Genomic DNA, 21,175 nt, shown 5'->3' on the forward strand with positions numbered 1-21,175 from the left:
TTAGCAGAATCAAATGAGAGCCGATCAGTTTACTGTGACTAAAAAGACAATTACTGCAATGACAATTGTATCACTGAAGAAGATATCATGTTGAGCTTTATGAGGCTGTTTCTAAGGTGAGGAAGGCCTCAGTTTCATATTTAAATATTACAAAGCCAACAACATCTGAGTGGGCAATAAGCCCACAACATTTGTGTTCAAGTGATCTACATCACATTGTCAGTGACTGAGTTGAACAGTCTGCCATTATTATATTGAAATGATCATTCAGAGCAGCACGTTTAAAACTCTTCTGATTCTTTTTATCCTTCCTATATTTGATAGGACAGTGGAGAGAGTAGGAAATCGGGAGAGGGGGGAGAATGGTGTCTATGAATGGTAAAAATGGAAACTTTAACCGACATGTTGCCAATTATTGATCTAATCTCTAATTCCACTGGATGTCATTTTACTTTTTAAGCAGCCTCCATGCCTTCTTTCAGTGTAAAGCAATATCACTATCGTATTAATTGGTTTCCTTTCTGTTTTCTCTCTTGAGTGAACCTTGTATGAGCTGACCAAATGCCCCGCTGTTGCATTGATATGATGAATGTAATGAAACGATATAATCTTGCAATTTTTCTTGCGAGTGGGATTATCACCAGAGTAACAGAAAACTATTTAGATTTTTTTTTTTCCTTCAACGCTGTGCTCATGAAGATTTGCTGTTGGCCCAGGCTTTTCACAGCGAGAAAAGATAAGTAAGACGGTGAAAGATTGGTGAAATGTAAAGTCTGTTAGAGAAAGTACTGAGTGAGAAATGATGCTTGCCAAAGATAAGAAAGTAAATTAGTTGCTGTGTTTTACCAATGAAGAAGTGCCAACTTCATCTGCTAACACTATCAAGTAAGCCTCTGTCTGCTCACCTCTCACACCTCACAACTCTCTTGATAAAATTCCCTTCATGGATCAGTCTGTTGACACGTTTCTCAGCCTGATCCCCTCTTGGTTCAGATCCCTAGTTTAGCAGAAAGCAAACAACTGTGTCATTCTGGTGAGATTATGGCAAAATCTTCTCACGGCCAAACAAAAACCCTCCAGTCCTTTTGGTGTTTGTTTCACGTGAGCATGTTTGCCTTTCTAGTAATGAGTCCGATCTCTAAAGGTACCCAGCAGGCCAGGGAGTGCATTTGACAATTCCCTTCCCCGTCTGGCCGACCTTAATCTGGATTAGTTGATTTTCTCTCCCTGGTTTAAACAGCTTGTGGCTCAATTAAAAATCACGCAGACCAATGAGTTTGAATCATGGTATTACACAGTTCTGCATGAAGCTCGGAGCGTGACTGAAAAAGCTTCAACTTCAGTGCTTCCTCTGTGGACAGCATTCACTCTTTAGCCAAACCATCTGGCCTGAGGAGATTTTTTTGGCCTACCGAGTCTTAGTGCTACCGTGCAATGCAAAGACATTCCTAGACAATGTGGAGACATACAGAGAGGCGGTAGCTAAAGGTCTAGAAGGCGTCTCTCTGAAAGGTAGTTTAGAGCCTTAACTATGAAAACATTCTTCGGAGTTATAATTTTTTCCTTGATTTGAAGCTTTATAGATAGAAACAAAGCACCATTTATACTGTATAAGACATATTACACAGAATTCTTGTGCAAACTGAAAGTGGAGAGAGAAGGGTGGCACTGTTTTTAGCTTGATAAGCTAGCTTGATATCCTGCTAACGTTCAAACAAGCCATACTAGCCCACAGTGTGCATGGTTTATTTGATAGCCAGTTTGCATTCAATCCAAAATCAGGAATCACGTCTAAATAAATGAATGAAGTGCCTTGATATTCACAATTTAAAGAGGCTGTTTTCAAATCCAGCTCACAGTCAGACGATACACTAAAAGCCATTGCATCCATGTGCGTCACTTTTCTGTTTCACCGTGGTTTCGCTCGGTCTGACAGCACTTCACTGGATCCTTTTCTTAGGAGGCAGGACATGATCCAAAAATAATGACGCTGAAGTTGTGGGTGAAGCAGCAGAGACTGATGGTTTTGGTTTTATATAAATGCTTCGTGATCATCATTTTACAGTCTATGGTTGTTTGCCAATAGCAGGTCAACTCCCTTTTTTTTTTTTGTAAATATTTTGTGCAGTGGTCTCACATCAACTCAATCCAACTTTATGCATAACATAAAAAATAAAAAATACTTTCCTTCTTATTGAAGGCCAAACTCCTCACCCAAAGCTTCTTATTGCTAACAGTAGAAGGCTATGCTTGCACTGATCTGCTCACAGGTGTGTATCTGTGTAACTTAATAAAACGCCAAGCAGACGACTTGACTGTCTGCTCAGCAAATCCCTTCCCGAGGTTGAAAGATGAGAATTCAATGGTCCGCTGACAAACCGTGCTTCACGTCAGATGGAAGTTATGCCACCGTAATGGAAAATAAACCTCTCGCTGTGTGACAGTCTGCTGTGCTAAATTGGACAGATGGAAGCACACGGTAGCGTTTATTTAGTTTAAGAAAATCTCATTATTTGTATTAACTCCAGCTAAAGTTCAAACAGGTAGATCAAAATGGGGGATGGATTTATCGGAAATCAGAGCTACGTGTTTGATGAAAATCGAATAGCCTACAAAAGAAGCAGTAAGCAGAAAAAAAAGAATACACACCTGCAGAGAGACAGACACCCTGTTTTGTAAAGGCAGTGAATGGATTGAAGAAGCTTTGTTGTGGATTATTTCGCATGATATCACATGATATCATGTGTCACATGATTGAAAAGCAATTTATAAGATGACGGTTTAAGGCCTTGTGTTTTGCAATTTTGCCACTTTTCAGAGCCATAGTTGATAGTTTAACAGGAAAAAAAATCACTGCCCTATTGAGTTTCAAAATTACCAAGTACCTATAAAGGTGTCGTTGCAAGTGCTTCCCCATTTTTTGCGTTTTCACATTTGGAGTCACTGGATTTTTTTTCTGACTGAGGCCTTCTGTCTTTTGTTTTTCTCCATAAAAACACCCACAAAATATTTGATCTGCTTTGGATTAAGAGCTACCTGTCATCACTATTTTTCTCTCCTTTAGCTTGGAATTCTTTGGGATTTAAAAGTTACTTTAGCAGAAGCAGATTGAGTTTGGTTGATCTTATTTTCCACTCGGTTAAGCTTACATACTAATTTCTACAGTTTACAGTAGGAGTAAAAAGCAAGTATAAACTGAACATATCAGTCTAATACTTTTGGACAGTGCTAAACAAAACCTGCAGGACAGATGAGAAAGGGTCTCAGAAAAATGTTGGTGTGTGTGTGTGTGTGGGGGGGGGGGGGGGGGGGGGGGGGTGTCACAATAAGAAGATGTTGAGGATAAGAGGAGGTGAGTAACAAAAAGAAAGGGATCAGAGAGGAGAGACAAGGTCCAATTGACTTTAGGGCCTCACTTGTCTTTCTTTTGGTCTCTCAATTGCTGCCCTCATTCCCCTTTTCCACACTCCCACCCCCACCCCTTCTCTCTCTGTCCCACTGAGCCAAGTGGTTGGTTTCGTCCATGCATACCGCAGCGTGGTGTACAGGGGGGGGGGGGGGTGTCAGTCTGGTGGAGGTAGAAGTGGTGACTGCTCCTGTCATTGACTAGATCATATGTGACACTGTAAGCCCTTTTACCCCAGTGCAGCCCTTCTTAAATCCTCTTCGCTGCACTGACTGACAGCAGCCAGACGTCCTCCAGCTCAGACATTCAAAACTGTCCCGCACCCCCCCACACCTCGTGTGCGGGTTGACTTGCAACTGTCAAAGCAATGTTTTGATTTTTTGACGTCGTTTTGAAGAACAGCCGTGTGATTGTGATACGTGACATGGATTGTGGTCAAAAGTTTCTTTTTTTTTTCTGAAGAAACACAAAGCATGAAAGGGGAACTGACTGCTCTTGGGTGAATATTGTTTTTGTTCCAAAGATTCATCGATGACATCCTGTTAAAACTGCCCCAAACACTAACAGCAAACTAAAAGCAGATTTGGTTTTATAACACAGTACAAGCTGAGGACAAGACATTGCTGCCTTTGATTGTTGTCTGATAAGACATGTCTGTTGTTCAGAGCTTTTCAGTATAAACATGTTTCAAACACAATTGACATTTCACTTTGAAACATATTGTTTAAAAAGTGGTAGAAATGTTGAATTAATATGTCTTTTGTTTTGGCTCTGTTTGTTGGTTGGCCTCGGGGTAGAAAGACTTTAGAATACATCCTGTGTTTTACAACCACGCGTTGGCAATAAATATTGATTTTTTTTTTTTTTTTTTTGCTGTTGCTGCTAGACTAAACAATTCCTCTCGAATAAACACCAACATTTGTCGGACTTCAGTGCTGAATGTTTTAAGATGTGCCTTTGTTTGACGATTGTTGGTTTCACGTCAGAGGAGAAGGACAACCTTGCTCTTTTGTTGTCTGAGTATTTCTTTTTGTAAAACTCCCAAATACCCACAAGTCTTCTGGTCTGGATAGTCTTTCTCATGTTATTGGTAAAATTCTGGTAGATTTATTGAAGCAAGAAGTGGTAGTCATCCCCATTGCTCCTTTTCTTCCCCTGATCCACAAAATACATGTCAGAGCTGCAGGAAAGGTCAACTAACAAATGACACCCTTGTGCTAAACTGCAGGATTTGACCCCAGAGTAACCATGGGGCTCCCACAATGCAACTGCTCTGAGGAATTAATTTTCACCTTCTGACCTCGCACGCTGACCCCTTAAACCCTGGAGGAAACCTAAAGGTGTTATGGATGATAGTGGAACCAACAAAAAAAAAAGGAGGAGAGTGAGAAAAAAAGTCTTAGAATATGAGCTGCTTCCTACCTCGTGGGGCGTCTATAGAGCCTTTTATGAGTTGACAATTAATAGTCTCTTTCGGTTTCCTGAACAGGGAATTGAGACGAATTGTCTCTTGGCTATTCAGCTGCGTTCAAGCGTGCCGCCAGACAAAAAGGAAAAAAAGAAAGAGCGATTGGCTGTGGAAGATTTACCCATAAGGCTGTTTTTGAAACATTTCCCCTTTGTTTTGCAGACACAGGCCCTGTGGGACGACCCCCACACACCACCCAGTGAAGTGACCGTTTCACAAGCCAAAAATCTGCCAAAACAGAGCCACTTTAAAATAGTGATCTCTCAACAGCTCTTCTTATTGCAAGCTGTTTAGCCTTGGGACTGGTGAGAGAAAACAGATCATATTGAGGCTGACATGTGTTTGTTCGTACTTAACGTCTGGAGGCAGAAATTACATTCGCTCATTTCGGTAGCCGCAGAACAACACGCTATACGTCAGTCGCTTTTTGGTTTGCAGACAGTGAGGCATTGATGTTACAGCCGGGGCCATAAATCAAGAAGAGAGTGCCTCAAATTATGTGGAACTCTAAAGGAATGGGAATGGAGACTCTCACTCCATGGAGAAGGTTCTGGATCGAGTCCATATAATGCAAAGGATGAGGCTGGGAATTGCCAAGAACAGTGGGAGATAATGAAAAGTGCAGGCAACATGCGAAAGCCATTGATGTTTTTTTTTAATCCACTAATGATGTCTTAGAGTTCCAGAATTCGTCTTTGGCCACAGGATTTCTTCCCATGCTATTTTGTCTTGGAGGCTGAAGAGCATACAAATGGCTTGTTAATTAAGATGGATGGTACTTGTAGAGGACGCATCTTCATGATAATAAGAGAGGGTGAAACATGAGGACTTGTAAGACCTCCTTGTGGTATGTTGGTGGAGTTACGTGAGCTAGGGGAGGGGTGTTTTTAACCATCACACATGTATGAATGAGCATGTCATAGCCGACCGTGTGATTGGTGCACGGTTTGCATTTTCCTCCATTTGTATCTGTGTGAGGGAAAAAGAAAAGAGAGGCAGAGCTAACACAAGGCCCTTCAGTCTGTTTCCATGAATGGCCTCAGCAGGGGGAAAGTGTCCCTCATTGTCAAGTTATTTGGCAGAAGACTTTTTTTTTTTTTTTTTTTACACCACCTCATGTTAAATTCATCAACATTTCTCCGTCATTTTTGTTCTTTGCCCTACAGGATTTCTTTAGATCAGGTTTTCTTGCCAAGCTGGTTCCTGCTGAGACGCAAATGACCGAGGCAGATGTATGGTACGCAAAAAAAAAAAAAAAAAAAAAAAAACCACTGGCCACTGTAGGAGCAGAAGAAGTCGGTGGAACACTGACTGACTGCTGCCATAGGAAATTGTTTGTGCTAGCTTTTCAGCTAACGCTAACACAGTGCAACATTACAAATCACATTTTTTTTTATCAGTCATACTGTACCTTTGGCATCATTTAGCTAAGTAGCCATGGCAAGGTAAACAAAATCAGGATTCATGTAACTACTTTTTGTGATTTTCAGTCTCAACTTTAGTCCACTTTAAGGTCACTATCTTGTCTGATCAGCAGAAGCTGAAGATGGCAGTCGGGATCACAGGTCAACCACAACTTTGACTACCAGGTTACCCCCCTTTCTCACACTCAAACACACACATACACACGCCCTACCCACCCCCATCCTGTTTCACCTCCCTCCATGAATGTTTGTAGGGGTCTTTCACATAAACAGGGGCTGCAGGGGGTGCGTGGAGCTTTTCTCACAACAATCCCAGTCCTGTTTTGGATTAAAGCTGGTTTCTATACCACCCATCATATAAACACAAACAAGCGCACACAACGATACATGCTCACATTCCTGACTTGCAGTCCTCCACTCCTTTACTCGTGCTTGTTTAAATGTCGTAAACATCAGTTAGGTATCATCTTTTTTCAATTTTCAACTCTGCTGTTTTGTTCCCCAGGAACTCTGCCAACCAGTGATGTATTCGGTTCAACTTCAGTTCAAGAGTTAAAGGCAAAACTGATTTTTATGACATAGATGGAATCTGGCATCCTTTTGTGACCTGCAGTGCGGTCTTTTGTGCTAATACACAACTCTCAAAAGCCAAGATTTTTAGTTTCTTTCCTTTCTAGAACTTAAAGCAAATGGATCTCAAAACCCTGATATCAACTAAGCATTCGGGAAAGACTGGGAACAACATTTCCCTTGATGCTATCTCAACTCCAAAACAATGTGGAGTGGGGAGAAACCAGATCTAATGGAGTGATAATTAAATCTGTTCTAAACATCATTACAGTAGGCTAATTATTTAACCTAGATTTCGTGGTTAAGGAATTAGCCTTCTGCATGGGGGTTGTCACCACAGACAAGAATGATTTGCTATTTGGGTCAAATCCAGACAGACATCATTCTTTGAAGCATGGATTTGTTGGTTTGGATTATGTAAATCTCACCCATTTATCAGTCGTAGACAGCAACATGAAATGGATACCATAATCGTCTTTAAAGCCCCTTGCAGATCTTCCTGAAGTCTCGGAAACCAACATAGCTTTAAAGAAAGGTGTCTGAAACATGCTGCATATCACTCAGATTCCGTCTTTACCTGTTAAAACCCCAATGATGTAAAGCTTAACATTACATACTCGGCCATTTGTGTGGTGGCTGTGGCTCAGTTGGTAGAGTTGGTCGTCTTTCAACAGGAAGGTCGAGGGTTTGACCCCCAGCTCCTGCAGCAACATGTCCGGTGTGTCTTTAGGCAAGACACTTAACCCTGGACTGCTCCCGCTACATGTCAAAGGCGTATGAATGGGATTAGTAACTTCTGATGGTCACACAACATAGCAGCCTCTGCCATCAGTGTGTGAATGTGTAGGTGTGATGTGCGTTGTCAGAAGATTAGAAAAGCGCTTCACGGTCAAGTCTGTTTACCATTTGAAACCACTTTCTCTTCTCATACAGTGAAAAAGGCTCCAGACAAATCAAATCCAATTAATATCAGAGAAATACCTTTTTTTGGATATTACCAGTGGTTGAGAACACAGACACCTGATTTATAGACGTTGCTATTCTACTTTTGAAAACACCCGATTAGAAGTCACGTCTAACAGAAATAAATCCTTGTACCTACAGTTCAAGTTGTTCTGCGTAGTGGTCCGTTTTTTTATGCGTGAAATCATTGATTTATTAAACATTTAGCCATAAATCCAAGTTTGAAAAAGGTCCAGTACTTCATTATAATCTCAGAGTTTACACTGTACACTTCAGCGCTTGGATAAAAACTGAAACTTTCCTTTCAAATTCTGAGTTTTTTCTTTTTTCATTTGCTTGCATGCTTTTCTTCTTACTTGAAAATATTGTCTTTCCTCATATCCTTTGCCTAAAAAATGTTTTGTCAGCATTTTAACTCAGGACAGTTCTTGGAAAATGTACGTTTACATAAAAAATGGGCCGTTTTTTATTGAATCTACTGCAAATGGAAACTCCTGACATCAGAAGTAAGAAGTGTGATTTAAAGAAAGAACATGTTTAGGTGTGAAATGTATAGGTGCTAGTACACACACAATCTCAAACAAATGGTAAGACCTTTGACAATATCAGTTGATCAAATAATTTTGCAGTTAAAGTTATTGTCTGGATAGGTTGTTGTTTGTTTCAGCTACATTCATTTTCCATACTTAAAATCAGAAAACCTTTCTGTTTTGAGCAGTTTCTCTTCTTTGCATGGTCTGCGTGGTATGAATGCCCTAATTGGAAGTAATTGTGGAGAAAGGCGAGTGATAAGGCCGTAGACTCACGCAGAGTCAGTGGCACCAACATGGATGCTGATAGACAGCTGATTCTAGTTACGGTCTCTTTCCATTCCTTAAGAAGTCCTTTAAAGACACACAACTTGATAAAAAAGAAAGTGAAGTCCTTTCCTTACCTCTTCAAAGCATACTTTTTCACAAACAGACTAATTATTTTGTTATTTGCCTTTCATCTCAACAGAAGGAGAAAATTCTTGTTTTGATGTTCTTCTAACCTTATAATCCAGGGATACAGAACATGCTGCGTTTAATAGGCTATGGTAATTTCGATGATGGCTTTGAATTGTGCTCCGGCTTCAAGGAGAGCTAAATCTTGTCTCTGCTCCATTAGCTCTGCTCTGATCTCGCACAAGGTCTAATTATACTTTCCATTGAACTCACCCAGGTATGAATAATAGGAAAAGAGCTATGGCTGTTTACAGTGAAGGAAAACCTCAGTTTGCATTGCTCATGGCCGGATATGGGAACATTAAAAATGACAATCCATCATGATTCATTTCCACTCTCTCTCCTTTGTGTAGAGACGTTAGAAGAGCCCAGAACCTCTGTGAAACTATACACGAGTCCAGATGACCTGTGGGGTTATTCGTGCTGTTGGACTATAAATCCCACCAGAGGAAGCCTCCTTGGCAATCCGTTTTCAGGGGGTTTGAAGGGGCCGGCTGCAGACAAACAATCTTTTAACAGTTGGTGAAGTGGTCCACCGAGAGGACAGCAATCCCTCTTGATTGAAACCACTTGTCCAACATTGTCTTTCCCCTTTCTCTCCCTTGGCTTGTTACATAAGGCCACGGTGCTTTTTGATGGTTTGCAGACTCTCCTGTTGTGTTTTGTTTTGTCTGTCTCTTTCTCTTACTCACTCTTGCTTTTTTTTTCTTTCCATGGGACTGCAGAATATTGGGGGGGGGATATGATCGCATCCTGACTCTCTTGCACTGTGCATTGAGGTCTGGCTCACATCCAGCTTTGTCTGCTTTTTCCCGAGCACATTCCCATCTCGCTCAAATTCCTGTCTCCGGAGCGCGTTTGCACTTTGCCGCTGAGCTTGATGACTGCGGTTGGAAGATGAATTACTCTGCAAGCATTTGTTTGACAGATCGAGCCAGTTTGAATTGTACACGTGTTAAAGAAGCCGTACGGAAGAAATCCGCTTGACCTTGTCTTAATTGTTTAGTTTTACTTCCTCCTATTGCTAAAAGACCGAGACGAGTTGACACATCAATGAGTGTCCTTGACCTACAGGACCTCGCTGGTTTCTAAATTCCTCCATTTATCTGGAGCCAAGAGTCCATGTTGATCTACCTTCACAGTTAAAATGACCACAAGAAGAGGTGCAGATGGAAGGGAAGATGCAGTGCAATAATGATGGTCTATGTCTGCACATCTCCGGAGTGGCAGGAAATGAATAATGTTCGATGTGGTATTTTATCACCCTGGCCTAACTCTAACAATTCATCTTACGTAGCAGAGCATTCATCAGACAGAGGTTCTTCGTGCCATAAGGTTTTCAGATTAAGCAAGGCAAACGCAGACACAGGCCTGGGATTTTTCTAGATGGTCTGCAATCCATTTTCAGAGTCGAGTAGTTGACAGGCTCCTCCATACAATATAGTGGATCCTAGATAGTGCAGGAGCTTATGATTTTCCAATCTGGATGGACTCGGTTAGAAGACCCAGGAGTTTAATACGAATAAAGCATTTTCGGGATAAGACTGGAAGGCGTCCTTGCTGACCTGAATGTGTCGTTTTGTTGTTGCTTTTGCCGTCAGTCAGTTGTAATTGATGTAACTTCTTTGTCTGGTTGAGAGATTTCTCCATACTGATCACAACCATCTTAATTTAGCGGAAAACTTGTTGACGAGTTAAAATGTTCCAATGTGGAGGACTTTCTTCACATTCTCTGAAGTTTGACATCCCTTCGTACATACTGTGGCTCCCAAATTGAGCACAAACTACCTAAACATTATTATATTTTCTTGAGTCTTGGGTTGTGTTTTCAAGTAGTTTTGGTGATAACACTGAAAAGATGTCCTTATTCTTAACTCCATATGTATTGTTCTTTGAAGTTGTCTCAGTCAGTAAACTTGTCCTACGGGTTGTAACCGCCACATCTGGATGACTTTTCTCCATACAGTGCAGCGTCTGAATAGAGCTGAAACTTTCGGGAAAAATTTAGTTTCTACTTTAAAGAGAGTTCATTTGAAGCCCCTTAGTCTTTGTTGAAGCACTAAGTGAGGAAGTCCTTACTGACCTGCATGGTTGCAGTTGTTTGAAGGTTTAACAGTTAGCAGTTGCATTTTTCTGCTCCTGTTGGACTACTCTGCTAACCAGCCCAAGCTGTACTAGCCTTCAACTCGACTCCGACTCAAAGAGATGTCCTCACATTACACAAGGTCCGACATAGGCATCAGACCAACGTAACCTAAGATAACCATTATGTTAGTGTAAACAAATAGTGCATTATACCTCAAATTGAATTAGCATGGACTGTTTATTTATTTTGTCAGTGGGATTCACGTGTTTTAAAGGCTTTTAGAGTTTACTTTTCCGTTATGGCATTGCAACAATTCCTTTGTGCCACTTAGCTGTTTATACTGCGCCAAAGCCTGAGTAATTTCTTTTAACAGCATATGATTCTGGCTCTTTCGCTATGATGAAGTGTTATATTTGGAATAGCTTTGTGATCCTAGTTTGTAGTCATCAGCGAAAAATGGATGATGCAAAGTGGAATCATTCAATCTCAGAGGCCAAGCATAATGAGAGCTGGAAGTCAATGCTTCCCCCTCACCCTTGATCCCGACTCGTCAACAGTGTCTAATCATGTATTTGATCATTTCGAAATGATTATTTCCTGCAGGAGGCGCACCCTGCTCCGGTTTTTATGATCAGATGAGCTCAACATTTACGTTAAAGGCCAACTGTTGCATCAGTTGCAGTCAGCAAAGATCCTTTTTCTGCACCATAACTGCTTTGGATATTTTATTCTCAATGTGAATTCTAAGCTTTTGTTTAAGAGGTGATCCATCCATGGAGTTATCATCATATTACTCTTTTGTGACGCAAACCTTAAGGAATCAGGCACTTCGCTGGTTATTAAACAAAACTGAATGGATAAATTACAAAATATATGTCAGCCTATTGTACTCAAACTATAGATCTCTTGCTGCTGCAATGACTTTTCCCCCTGCCTGTCTGCCTGCTGAGAACTTGGCAGGACTGTTGTTCAGTGGGAAACGTATGAAAACCTGTGTTACCTCCACTTTTTAAGATGTGGGGAAAAGGCAAACTCTGAGACACAGGTGATGCTTTTACCTTCAGCTGCAACAAGAGCTGTTTCTTCTCACGTTGGACAGTGCAGGGCGGTCGGGAAGGAGGATTAATTTAAGTGTATTATTTTTCTGTTCAAGGAAATGTCTGAACTTTGAAGTCTGCTGTCTGCTTGACTTGTGGGAGCATTTTTTTTTTTTCAAATGTCTGGATGTGCAGTTTTAGAGTATCGGATGAATGATGGTATTTAAAGGTTATTTCATCCACAACACTAATGAAGTCTCATAGATCATATTTTTTTACCAGTGCCGACACCTTTAAAAGTGGAGCTTGCGCCTGAATACTGTGGAGTTTAATCACATTATATCTGCACTGATTACAGCATTATGAGTGCTTTTGGAAATCTAAACAGCAATTCCTCTTTTCTTAAAATATCTATTTTTGGATCCTTGTGATCATTTCCAAAAGTCTCGTCCAACAGCTTTCATCGAAACATGAGAAACGTGAGATCTGCGAAATATTGTAAAACTATGAGGACATTTTTACTGAGAAGACAAGTTTCCTTTTATTTGTGCTCTGAGTTCAGCACAGTTAAAAATCAGTTCACACCACACAGTTAAATTACCTTTAAAGCAAGTGACAATAAGGTCAATGGGTAAACTTAATGTCCTCGAGTGTCGACTGGAGGCTGCCTGCAAAAGCAAAGGAATAAAGAAGGAACATAATTAGGGGAAACCGATGTGGGACAACACTGAGAGTACGTCCACGTTTGAAACAATCAATGCTCAAAACCCTAGCAAATGAAAAAAAAACAATGATCACAATGTCTATATACTACCAGAGGTTGGTGGAAAAAAAACAAAAAAAAACGTATAGTTTTGTAATATGGAAAGACTTTGAATTTAACCTCTTGAGTGAAAAAAGGATGTTGGATTATTTAACATAAGCTCAGACATCTAAATTATCCCACCTGTCATTGCTGCGCTGGGAATGTTTGAGAAAGATTAATTTATCACTTCTGAGTATGAGCTCAAGCCTCAACCTCTTGGACAAGTACCTTCCATCACTGACGGGATCATAATAGACAGCACTCAGGAACCTCTTGACGCGTGAATCATTCATACTGCCCCATAAATAATAAAACCCTGGCAGACAGTTAGCAGCACCTGCAACTTGAAACAGTAGTTCGTGAAACACAATCTTTTACCTTGTAAAGTAATGTGTTTCACCTGCCTCCGCTGTGGTGTCTGGGTCCACCGCAGACAGGTAGAGGGAACAAAAGCTCTCCTCCTGCTCCTCTCCGCCCTCCCCCTACTGACCTTGCTTCCTCTTCCTCCACTGAATTTTTCACCAAAGCTCTTTGATATTTCCCCGTCCCGTGGGAGCCGGGGTAATGCAAACTGGAAGCGTGAAGCGTAATTATTTCTCAAAACTGCACTTCTACCCTAATTAGTTCACTCCTCAGAAGTGGGCCTTGCATTATTTACACATCAAGGGGACACACAGGGCGGGAGATAAATATTCATTGTTTGTTGACTTTGCCCCGGTCCCTCGGCTCAGGCGCAAGTCGAGTCAAGAGCCGCTGCCATTGTGGCTTGTTTGTGCGACTTCTGTATCGCTGGTGCCCAGGACATAATTGTCTTGTTCTGATGTTATTATCTCCACTCATGCAGACACACTGACACCAACACAGCGTCATTTTAATAAGTGGACAACATTCTCATCTTGGCAGGAGTGGATCAGAAGAATGAGCCTTCATTGATGAGATTTGTTGTAATTGCGGCTTGCGCAGACTTGCCCCGCTTGCGGTGGAGTGTCGTAGTAGTAAACAGCAAGCAGCATATTTTATTCATCCAGACTGTGACACCATTTCAGCCACGTCTCCCTCAAGCTTTTTGTTCTGGGTCGTCTTTAATGAACTCCGCTTTTTTCCAAAGGAATCTGTGGCAGCTGCTACGAAGAGTTTCCTGCTACTGTTCGTTCCAAAGCAGATTTATGGGACGTGAAGTCTGCTTTTCCTGTCAATACTCGGGTATGAATAGGTCGCTGTATCTGTATACCCCCCCACCTCGGTGGTCCTACAACCTTGAGGCCTATTGTCTGTTGTGTAAAGGCCTGCTGGGAACCTCTTGTTCCCTCAAAAAGCTGCACTCATTGTATTCTTTTGACAACTGTTCTTTTCCCATTTCCTTTTTCAACTCACTATTAATCTGTGTTTGTAGCGGGTGGAGGGGTGTAAAAAAAAAAGATACGGGGGCACATTGTGATGCCTGGCATACGTATTACCATAATCACTGTCAACATTAATGGAGATCCTATCACTGGAGAATTTAAACAAGGCTTTTCCATATTTATAGAGGCAATAAACAGAGAATGTGCAGAAATATGTCTGTTATGATTCAGAAGTGAGCCATGTTTACTGGCTTTGAAATGCATATTTGGGTTAGTGAATGAGGCAGGGGGGATCTCAGTTTAAGTTGTGGGATATGAGTGGAAATGTATCTGAGACCATAAATGTGTCTCACTCTCACTGTCTCCAAGGTTTCGCATTTGATCAGCTGACCTTGTCTAACTGCTCATCTGTTTCTATCAGGATGGTTGTTTGTGGTAGATTGGTTTGATTGTTACGGGAACAGCACCAACAATGTAGTGTTCAGAAAACCTTCACACTCTGGTACTTTTTAGATTTAATGTGAGGTTATGGCTTGGAGCCTGCGCCCATGTAATCCCAAAGGTGTGCGATGTTGTAGAGAGGTCAGGGCTCTTTGTCGGCCAGTCAAATTCCTCCACAGCAAATTGTGAAAGTCATTTCTTTATTGACTTTGTGCAAGAGGGCATTGTCATGTTAAAGCAGGAAACTGCCTTCCCTACTGCACACTATTGTTCGGAATATTGTTGTAGCATTAAGGTTTCCCTGAATTGAAAGCTACCGTAGAAACCTGCCCAAAGTTATGAAAACAGAAGTAGAAGAAAATGAAAAGCACTCTCCACATACTTGTGGCCGTTTAGTAATAACTGCTGTCTAAGATTGTGAAGGGTAAGTGTGTTGGGAGAACTGTTGGGGGTCCTTTTGTAAAAAAGAAAAAAACAATTTAATATGTAACTTGGATATACCTTAATTGGCATAATTTATCCAAACAATTCATCTAATCATAGGTTTCACTGTTAACACGGCTGTGTGTGTATTAAATGTATATTATCTGAGCTGCATGGGACAACGTTTATCCACATGGGGGGTCTGTGCTCTACTGTAATGTGTGATTATTTGTTACTAAGTCATAAAAGTGAAAATCCAGAAGCTGCACTTCAGCTGCTCTGTCTCACTCCAACAGTGGGCTAATGAAGCTATCATGGACACACAATGCAGCTCTTTTAATGTGTGGACATTGTATCTGCAGCATTAATACTCTTCATTCACACACATTTGTAACGTTCGAAGGTGTTCCCCTTCTGTGTGTTTATTCTATCTAAAACTGTGATTTAAACTTAAAGGATCACACACTCAAGAAGATTTTTCATTGACTGCTATAGTCAATAAATAAATAAGCTGAAGTTCCAAAGTTCAATTATATCAGTTTTTGTTTTACAATTTTTTTACCCCCATATTATTTCGTAGCAGCTAAGGTGGTCTATAGCTACTGAATCTGTCTTAGCTTTGTAACACATTGAGCACAAGTTTATTAAAGCACGTTACACACCACACGGTTGATTCAAAGTGCCGAACAGCACAGACAGAAAAAAAAAAAACAATCATAAGAAACAAGAGCAATGAAAATAAAAACGAAAGAACAGGTAACAGTAATGTCCAGTGTAACACGTAACGTACAGAGCTTGTGATCCCTGAGTGTGACAGGTTATTAAAAATCAGTCTATTGAGTAGAAATATGTTTTAACCAGCAGTGATGGATGAGGTGGATGTTGGGAGGTAAAGGTCCAGCTATACAAAAACCAGAAATAAGAATAGTATAAAGAGTAGACCAGACCACAACCAAAGTCATGTAGGTTTAACTTCTGTTTTCTAGTTCTGGCTGCACTTTTTGAGTGATTTCTGTGAAGTAAAGAAATGAGTCTCAGGATGTCTTAATAAGTTTCCCGTAGTTGTGGATGAATGTGGATTAAAATGACAGATTTATTCCACTACCACGTTGAATGGTCTTTGGATAAAGCATTATTTCAATGTGCTTGCTGTGTGACCCTACAGTCTATACACTACACTTCATAATTTCACAGCTCTTCCTCTCTAACCTCTCTGGAGTGAACAGTATGTTTCCTCTGTCTTTGCAGCTTCTTCATCATCTGAAATTCAAGAAAATTGACCCCCCCCCCCCCTCTTTCCAGCGATGTTAACAGCTGTAACAGACTGAGTTTGGCGGCGCCCTGATGGAAACTCTGCTGTTTATTCTTCCTCTGCAGGTGGAGATCACGCTGCAGGACGTCAACGACAACCCGCCTGTTTTCCCTAATGACATTCTTGATGTGACCATCGAGGAGAACGTCGCTGATGGCTTCAGGATAATGCAGCTAACAGCCACGGACGCAGACGAGGTAATCACTCCCCAAGTTTCTATTCTGTCTCACAGTGTTTTTGTACTTTTCTCTGCCCGTTTTCCACTGCGCTGCTTTCAGAATCCATATCCTGGGAGTGATCGGAATAAATTATGATCACAATTTTTCTTCCCACATTGTAGAATCCAAGATTGAAATTGGTGTTGAAGCCAAATCAGCTGTCAATATTGAAGAGAAGTGAAGTTGACATGAGCAGTCTTAGCGTTGGACAATTTTCTTGCCAGAAAATTGATGATATAAGAGCTAAGATATTCAAAGCAAAAAAAGGCCATGGAAACAACATTAGGATCATGGAAAGTGGAACCTTGGAGGAGAATTCATTTTTATTATAAATTGTAAAAGTAAGGGTGGTCGCACATTCATCTTAACTCTAATAGAGCAAAGAAGTGATTTTACAGTATTTTTCTCCACAGAAGTAACATTGTGATTCATAATCAAAACAGTTACTCAAACATAAGCAGACACTTAATTTAAAGAGACACTAAACTGTATTGAAACCCATCAAATAAGCAAGTGAATAAAATTTAAACAAAAGACTTGTTGAATCTGTCACCTCCGATGTAACGTCTCTAGAAGGGTAGAGGCAAAGAAAGCAAAGTAGCAAAGTCCTCAGGTAACTGTGTAGTGACTGTGTAGTGCCTTACAGGTTTCAACCCTTTAAGAAAAAGCAAAAGGCCCTGCCCCTTTGATGTCTTTATTGATGACGCTAATGATGACGCTAATGATAACGATGGTTTTGTTACATAATGAATGAATGCTGATTAGAACAACTTCCAATGCTGTGCATGACTTCTGTACAGCACGTGTGTTCATCACTTTGGATAAAAGCGTCTGCTAAATAAATTGGAGAATTCTTTCAAAAAATTCCTAAAATACCAGAAAGTGTCACTGCTGACAAGTCCTAGCCACCCAACATTACAAACAATATTGTATTAATTTTATTTCATCAAAATATTGCAGGCAAACTCCATCACACTGTCTAAATTGCACAAGTATGTTGGCAACGTGTCACATTTGTGAAATTCAGGTGGTCTACAGTCGTCTGTCTTTAAAGCTTCAGTACTTTATGAGTATTATAATAAGAGAGATTGTATCATTTAAAACACATTAAAAAGTGTTGAACTATCAACATTATGACAACATTTGAGGCACTCACACAAGTCGACAACAAAATCATATTTGAATTGACCTGATGGTCTCTGCGAAGGTCCATACTAAACTGAGCACTGACTTATAAGCAGCCCGTATGCTACTAATTAGCATGCTAATACATAAGTAAATGGTGAAAATTGTCGACTTGTCTCAGCTATTTAGTACAAGGAGAAGACATGACATGACATCAGTAAATAGTCTTCTTCAGAGCTTTGAAAAATCAGTTTAACCCTTGAACTTTGGCAACACATCGTGCATGTACTACACACACAGTGACACAAAGTGACCAAGACAGATTACGCTTCCCTTCACCCTCACACAGTAACATAAACACACTGGCTACCAGTTTGTTTCAATCCGTCTTCTTTCTGGGTTTTTTTCCCCCCCAGACTCACAGAATTGTCTTTTCCTCTCTCACGTGCTGAGTTATCTGAGACGTGTTGAGGCCACAGGTGTCACAGAGCCTGAAGGAGAGTACCAGCAATTGATTATCCGGCCTGCTGCTCCGTCAGTCCCTCTGCTGTTCCCGTAGTTCACATTACATCACAGGCATCGCTCTCAATTAGTTAAAGGCTCCATCTTTAGTCACTTAGGCAGGATATGGATATTAAACCCCTTAGAGAGCAAGACGCAGGCTCTGTCGGCCGGGTCTGCGGTCACTCACCTAAGCCAAAGGACACAGTGCAAGTGCATGGAAAAAGTTGAAGTGGAGAGAAAAGAAAGATTAGACAGGCCGAGTTTGGACTCCAAATGAATGATAACTTATGAAGCCACACATCTTTTATTGCGCAGCTGTTGCCTCAACCTTTTTTTTTCCTTTCCTCTGAATGTGAGAAAAGTCGTACAAAGTCTCACTCCTGGACATTTTTCTTTTATCAGATTATATGGACTGTAAATCTAAGACCTGGCGGCAGGTCAACCTTTTCAGTAGAGGGATTTTAAGGACATGGTGTGATGGTTTCTCTTTTTTTAGAGTATTCACAGCTTTGATCTGGGAAGGTGTTGCGTGTGGTATTGAAATCACACTCTGCATTTTTTTCTCACATTTGAATTTAAGAGGTGAGTCTGTCTGAGCTGCTTTTCCGAAAATCAAATGTAAGGCTTTCAGAGAAAATAAAGCATGAGTCTTTAAATGCACATACATGCAAGCAAGTCTTCCAGAATGATCAATTTAAAGTACTCTCTTTCAACAAAAGCTACATTTTGTTTCGAGCCAGCGATTCAAATAAAAAAAGAAAACATCGAGACACTTAAAGAGAATATAGACGAGCCTTTTAAGGAATTAAAGATTCAAGAGATGTTTACTCCAAACTTCGGTGCTGCCATGAATAGGTTCGCTAAATAGAAGCCTGTACTTCATTCCAGCTCTCACTTGGAGCCAGATACGAGGCCAGCCAAGTCTTTGCCCACATCCTTACGCAGGAAACTTAAGTTGCGCTGACACTAAGCGCACTGAACGTATTTGGAGCCCTCGTTGAGAAAGCCACATGTGTGAGCCAGTGCGGAGTAGCCAAGAGTGCAAGCTGTTGGCCAGCTGACGAGGCTGAATTCAGACATCATAATGATCCCATCCAATTTAACAGTGCTACATGTGGGATTCATGTGTGAGGAAATTAAAAGTGCTGGTTCTACGCATCCGTTCTTTGCTACCCCCGAAAAAGAAGGAAGAAGTTGTATGAGAGCTGAAAAAAAATCAATATAGGATTTTGCTCTTTTGTCTAAAGCAGGCTTTAGCCTCTCTGAAAATGTCTCTCACTTCATTTAAAAGAAATACGCTGCTTGATGTGCCTTTTTTTCGAAAGCCTGTGAACATTTTATTAGACGTCTGACCTGATGTGGAAAATATGTCACAGGTAAAAACCTTCTTTAATGAAGAAAAGTGCTGCAGAGTGTGTTCAAAACGAGCAGTAATGTGTTCCAGCAGCCGTTACACCCACTGTTGTTATATATCTGGACACTTTTTGCTGTTTTGAATGTGTGCAAAACAGATTTAGGCAGCAGCAGTTTTCTTCTCTACCATTAAAACGCTGTTTCTTGGAGGTCACAGTGACGACACGTTGCTTTTTTTGAAGAAGAAGTCTGTGTTGTGATTGGCTTGCGTGCGTTTTGCTGTTGCATACAGGAAGCTCGCTATCCCCGACGGCGCTGTCTGCCTCGCACTTCTCACTACTCATAAGAACTGCGTGCTCCCAAAAACCGCTCATCTGCTAAATGAGTTTCCTTCTGCTCCCGTCTGGTACACTTTGCTGCCTGGAACGCCACTGTTTAATTGGTCAGCCCCCCCTCCCAACAACCCGCAGTGTCTTTGGAGGGCTGTAAAGTAGTCCCACTCTTGAGTGAAGGTCAAAAGGGCAACAAGTGTGTTTGTGTGTGCAAGATCTTAATTACTCTTGTTAGTTAAGAGAGTGAAATGGGGAGTACTGCTTTAAGAGTGAAGGCTCTGTTGTGTGAGTAAATGTCTGTGTGTTCTTATAACCTGCATCGGTGTGTGTGTGTGTGCGTGTGTGTGTGTGTGTGCGTGTGTGTGTGTGTGTGTGTGTGTTGGATTGTAACCTCGATGGACCCCCTGTTCCGACTTTCCCACCTCCCTTGCTCTGCCTTTGAACCCTATCAAAAAATTAATTGGCAAACGGCGGGTGTTGGGTTCCGGACCACAGCCCAGGTGGCTGATGGGATTGCCAGATTTGGATCCACTGATTGATGACAGCAGGGTCCTTAGATGAGCAGAGCCTCACAATACGTCCTCCATGTTCTCCTTCATTTTTTTTTTTTTTTTTTTACTGGGCCTGGATCTCTGACCAGCGCTCTGGTAATGCAATGAGAGTCAAGGTCAAGGAGACGGAGGATTTATCCCTCATAAAATCAAGCCACGGGAAAGAGATAAGAGCCAGTCATGAACTTGGCCTCATGTTATTGACTATGTCTGAAAGTTTTGGCGAATCTCTGCTAAGTGCAGCCCTATTCGGCCATAAACATTTATGCACAAAGTCTGTTAAAAAAAGAAGAGACTTTAATATTTACTTAAGCCCTTTCACTAACAGCGTGCAACATCTACATACTGCAAACATTAGCACGAGTTACCTGCAGTAGTGATTATGGTAATGTTTTAATATGGCAAGGAGAAGAAGAAGATATGCCTGCATAATTAAATCACAATGTCTTAACAAGAGCTCTTCCTCACATATTGCATCCACATTTATCCGGCATCTTCTACACAAATCTTTGACTGTAGAACATGGGCTTTACTGGCCAAGAATTTAACTCAACATTAGATATCAAATCATCTTGAAGATATAGATCAGCCTGGTGGTGTGTGTGAGAGGGTCATATCTATGCAATGGTCAGGGAGAAAGAGAGAGAGAGAAAGAGAGAATGGGGAATGACATGCAGGAAAGCATGAACTCAGGCCACCCGCGTTGAGCACCACAGCATCCTCACATGGGCACTCGAACCAAGCAGCAGACCACCGGCCTCCGAACATTAAAAGATTTTTAAGCAACTTTGTTGTAATTAAAAAAGGGTTAGAAGAATTTCATGATCT

The 21,175-nt window shown here is 41.1% G+C and overlaps 1 protein-coding gene across 1 annotated transcript in view; it reads left to right on the forward strand.

The window, feature by feature from the left end:
• Positions 1–21,175, forward strand: part of fat4 (FAT atypical cadherin 4) — a 102,730-nt gene that overhangs the window by 36,287 nt on the left and 45,268 nt on the right. Inside the window, exon 2 of the mRNA XM_079352839.1 lies at positions 16,330–16,461. Within this exon, the coding sequence (XP_079208965.1) occupies positions 16,330–16,461 (132 nt within the window). The remainder of the gene's footprint in view (positions 1–16,329; positions 16,462–21,175) is intronic.

Source organism: Symphodus melops (assembly GCF_947650265.1).
Source record: "Symphodus melops genome assembly, chromosome: 9".
In the NCBI taxonomy this organism is placed as follows: Eukaryota; Metazoa; Chordata; class Actinopteri; order Labriformes; family Labridae; genus Symphodus; species Symphodus melops.